General features: G+C 33.3%; 1 protein-coding gene across 1 annotated transcript; it reads right to left on the reverse strand.

Annotated features, from left to right (window-relative positions):
- Positions 1 to 704: 704 nt before the first annotated feature.
- Positions 705 to 3,789, reverse strand: LOC131173028 (receptor-like protein 9DC3). The gene is made up of 2 exons (XM_058134681.1): positions 2,343 to 3,789; positions 705 to 1,969 (listed from the first exon to the last, which is right to left on the reverse strand). Exons 1-2 carry the CDS (start codon positions 3,787 to 3,789, stop codon positions 705 to 707), a joined length of 2,712 nt encoding a protein of 903 aa, XP_057990664.1.
- Positions 3,790 to 4,931: the final 1,142 nt, after the last annotated feature.

Raw genomic sequence — 4,931 nt, forward strand, 5'->3', positions numbered from 1 at the left:
AAATTTATTACCTTAACTTTATTAACTATATTTTCTTGAATTATGTAAAATTTGAGCACATAAGTTGGCCTCACGATAAATATGCTGAAAATGTAACCACTGATCCCTGTTCAACAAACGGCAAATATGGTCCAAGATTGATATATTGTAGCTCAAATTGGGGGTTTCATTCAAAATAAAGGAATATACAGTCAGACTATAGCTCAACAACAACAACAAAGTAGAAATTAAAATCTAACACAGGTTCCCAATCTTAGACATACAAAAACTTTCATTATTTTAAGAAAACTTCTATATGTAGAAAACAGAGACGAAGAGAGAAGCATAACAAGATAAATTTATACATGATAGAACAATTGTGCTAGATTTGCCCCCATGTGCTATGCATCCAAGACCGTATCTTCATTTGGCCGCATCTTCTTACTTGTTCTTCATCTGCCTAACAAGGTAGAAAATTCATAAAGAAAAAAAAGAATTGTAAGAAATTCATAGTAAATGGATAAAATCTTATAACAATAAGATCAAATATTGTGCTAATTAACAATAAGAATAATTTATTTCCTAAAAAAACAATTTAAGTATATTTATATAAAAAGAGAGAAAAAAAAAAGAAAGCTAATTAACCTGAGATTATATGCAAAGCAAGAAATATCATGAAATATTACCTGCAAACACCAGTCACATTGAAAGTTTCCCTTTGAAGATTAATTGCTAAATCTTTTTAACTTTCGATGCCCTTCACCTTCAACCATCCTCACAACCCATGCAGGTTTTCTTGTTTTAAACACAACATATCCCATTGCAATACCAAATATTACTCCACATCCATACCCTGCCGATACAACTTTCCAACCAAATCCAATTTTAGACTTGGAATCAATTTCTTTTGATGCTGCTGGTTGTTGCCTCTCCCCATTGTCACATTTTTCTAGCGGAAATCCGCACAATCCCAAATTTCCTTCATATGAAATGCTATCGAATGTGTTGAACTGCTTTCCTTCAGGTATAGGTCCTTCAAGTTGATTATTTGAAACCCGAAACACTTCCAAAAATGTCAGATATGTCAACTGCATTGGAATCCTTCCAACAAGAAGATTTGAAGAGAGGTCTAAAGATTCCAAATTGCTCAAATTCCCCAATGATGGTTGAATATTTCCTGTGAGTTGATTGTGAGACAAGTTGAGCAACTTAAGTGATTTAAGTTTTCCAATTGACTGTGGGATCTCCCCTGTGAATTTATTGCCCGACAAATCAATGGATGTAAGAAGTGTTTGGATTTTCACCAACTCAATCTCTAAGCCTTTGAGTGTCAGACTCACAGAATAATCATATGAAGAATAATTTGGTGCTCCCATGTATTTCATATTCAAATCAAAGATCATCATTGCCTTGAAATTATTGAAATACTCTGCAGGTAAAGGTCCGTTAAACGTGTTGTTGGAGAGGTCAAAAATTCGTAGCTTTGAGAATGAATAATTGGTAGAGGTCCCTTTCACCAAACCATGAAATTTATTGGATTTTAGAATTAGAATTTGTAGCTTCGAAAGTGTTGCCAGAAAATGGGGGAATGTGTCATCTATATTATTGTTTCCAATATCTAAAATTTCCAAATTTATACAATTGCAGATGGAAGGTGGAATTTTCCCTTGCAATTGGTTACCATTGAAGTTCAAATATCTCAAGTTGTTGCCTATTGAAAACGATTCAAGGATGGTTCCATGGAATTTGTTCATGCCCAAGTGCAATACTGAAAGATTGTTGCTGAAATTTCCCAAACATTGTGGCATGAAGCCGTTCAAACTATTGTTTGACAGGTCAAGAATTTGAAGAGAATTTAACTCGCAAACTGCAGAAGAGACTTCTCCTATCAATTTGTTGGATGAAAGAATGACAACACTCAACTTCACAAGTTTGAAAATTGAACTTGGAATTGGGCCATGTAACAAGTTGTTGGATAAATCGAGGTATGCTAAACTTGAAAGCCTGCTTCCTTGGATAGTGATGCGACCTGTAAAATAGTTTGAAGTTTGTAAGATAATTAGGAATTTGACCACTGAGATTGTTGTTTTAGAGGTCCAAAATTTGAAGTTGTTTAAGGTTTTCAAATGAGGAAGGAATCTCACCTTTAAAATTGTTATCGGAGAGATCCAATAATAAGATGTCTTTAAGCCCCGTAAGTAAGGATGAAATTTGACCACTGAGATTGTTGTTGCTGAGGTCCAAAATTAGAAGATGTTTAAGGTTTTCAAATGAGGAGGGAATCTCACCATTAAAATTGTTGTAGGAGAGACCCAATAAAAAAAGTTCTTTAAGGCTTCCAAGTGAGGATGGAATTTGACCACTGAGATTGTTGTTGCTGAGGTACATTTCTTCAAGTTGTTTAAGGTTTTCAAATGAGGAGGGAATCTCATCATTAAAATTGTTATAGGAGAGGTCCAATATAAAGAGTTCCTTAAGGCTTCCAAGTGAGGATGGAATTTGACCACCGAGACTGCTGTTGCGGAGGCTCAAAGTATCAAGCTGTTTAAGGTTTCCAAATGAGGAGGGAATCTCACCATTAAAATTGTTGTGGGAGAGGACCAATGAAACCAATTTGGATAGATGACTGATATCTGGGAATTTCCCATGCAATTGGCTTCTCCTTAGTTTAAGAGACGTCAAAGAAGAAGACAAATTCATCAAGGAACTAAGTGCAACCAAAGACATGTTTACACCACTCAAGTCCAATTCTTGTAACTGGGTTAGGTTTTGAACAAGCTTTTTAAAATAAGTGCTTTCTTGTATCAAATCATAGTTATCAGAAAGATCAAGTGAAACCAGTACAGATAGATGACTGATATCTGGGAATTTCCCTTGCAATTGGCATTCGCTGAGTTTGAGAGATGTCAAAGAAGAAGACAAATTCATCAAGGAACTAAGTGCGACCAAAGACATGTTTACACCACTCAAGTCCAATTCTTGTAACTGGGTTAGGTTTTGAACAAGCTTTTTAAAATAAGTGCTTTCTTGTATCAAATCATAGTTACCAGAAAGATCAAGTGAAACCAGTACAGATAGATGACTGATATCTGGGAATTTGCCTTCCAATGAACAAGAATGGAGATTGAGAGATGTCAAAGAAAAAGACAAATTCATCAAGGAACTAGGTGCAACCAAAGACATGTTTACTTCACTCAAGTCTAATTCCCGTAACTGGGATAAGTTATGAACAAGCTCATTAAAAGTAGTGGCTTCAAGTATTAAATAATTGTTCCTAGAAAGATCAAGCGAAACCAAACCAGACAGATAAGAAATTTCTAGTGGAATTCGGCCCTCAAAAACAGAGTAGTTTAGGTTAAGATATGATAAATTAAAAAACTGGCCAAACTGAGGTACAATTTGAGAGCGGTTGAAATCATTGTTAGAGAGGTCAAGCTTTCGGAGATGAGGAAGGAAGAAAAGAGTATTATTAGAATGGATGGTACCATAGAGCAAGCTAGAAGAAAGGTTAAGGCCAATTACATTACCCGTTTCTATGTCGCAAGTGACCCCATCCCACCAGCAGCAATCCGTGCCCTCTTTCCAAGACTCTGTCTTTGGATAAGGCTTGGGGTGAGGGAAATCCCAGGAAGAGGCATTACTTGTGATGGAAAAGGTTTTCTTGAATTGGAGCAAGGCAAGACTCTGGTCATGCTGGCACAGCATGGCAGCAGAGGAGGAATTAAAAGAAAAAGATAGAGAAGAAGCTTGAAAATGCAAGTGAAACAAAAGGAAGCAGAGAACGTGAGCAAGCCACAGTAGACTAGCCATTCTCTTGAAGTGGAAAGCAAAAGTTGAAAAGTTTGAGTTACTAAAAAATCAGTGTAACCATTTGGAATTTATAATCCGAATGGAGAGAGGAAAAATAATTTCTATATTATGAGTTATTGGTTTGCAATTCTGTAGGACATGAAGACCGAAGACCAAAGAAGCAGACAAACACTCTTCTTTTACCATTTTTTTTTAATGGAACTTTTTTTTTCTTTCTTCAAAGATTATAATAGAGTTAGACTTTACACTAACAAAAAAGATATTAGATTTTTATACTCTAGATTAGTTTAAACAACAAGACTACTTCAAATTACAGCCTTTTTGCTTTGATCTTAATTGAATATCAGATGCTCTATATCACAGCTTTGCATAGTTTATTATTATTAGCTAATATTTTTTTTGTTATATATTAATTTTTAAAACATTAACAAAAAATTGCAGTGCACATGTGGTTATACATATTAAACTACTAGTATAGGCATTTAATTATATATATATATATATATATATATATATATATATATAAAATTAAATGCCTATACTAGTAGTTTAATATGGTCTTAAAATAAGTAAATTAGCTATAATTAAGGAAACCGGAAATCTAAAAAATATTATTTATTAACACGATATTAAACATCCGATCCTATATCATTAAAAATAAATAAATTAGTACATAATTATGTTAGATATCAAATACCTAGCCTCTTCATCCTTTTACAGGGTGCTTTGATTTCTCCTAGACACTCATTTTCTTTCTTTTTTTTACTCTCTTCTCTCACTTTCTTCATTTTAAGATTGATATTTTACATTCTCTCTTTCTTCCTCTCCAAAATTGAGATAATAAACACAAAACATAAAATTAAAGAAATTTTGTATGGTGTAACTTAGTTAATATATTTGTACTTGTTTTTATATTTCTCTAATATATATATATATATATATATATATATATATTTTTTTTTTTCCAATTTATCATAGAAGTGAATTATTTCCAATTTATGTATTTATTCAACAACCCTTATAACTACTAATGAATATAATTTTTAGGAGTATCACTTACTAAAGGATTCACAAAAATAGTAATACATTATAAAAGTCGCTTCTATCAAGACAAGTATGGCCGTGAAGACCAGGGCAAGCAT

Source organism: Hevea brasiliensis, chromosome 14, assembly GCF_030052815.1.
Source record: "Hevea brasiliensis isolate MT/VB/25A 57/8 chromosome 14, ASM3005281v1, whole genome shotgun sequence".
In the NCBI taxonomy this organism is placed as follows: domain Eukaryota; kingdom Viridiplantae; phylum Streptophyta; class Magnoliopsida; order Malpighiales; family Euphorbiaceae; genus Hevea; species Hevea brasiliensis.

Coding starts and splice junctions, on each gene's coding strand:
- LOC131173028 (XM_058134681.1), bottom strand. CDS start 3,789: ATGGCTAGTCTACTGTGGCTTGCTCACGTTCTCTGCTTCCTTTTGTTT. Junction 1,970..2,342: donor CCTCAGCAACAACAATCTCA/GTGGTCAAATTC, acceptor TTTCAAGTTTAG/CATACCTCGATTTATCCAAC.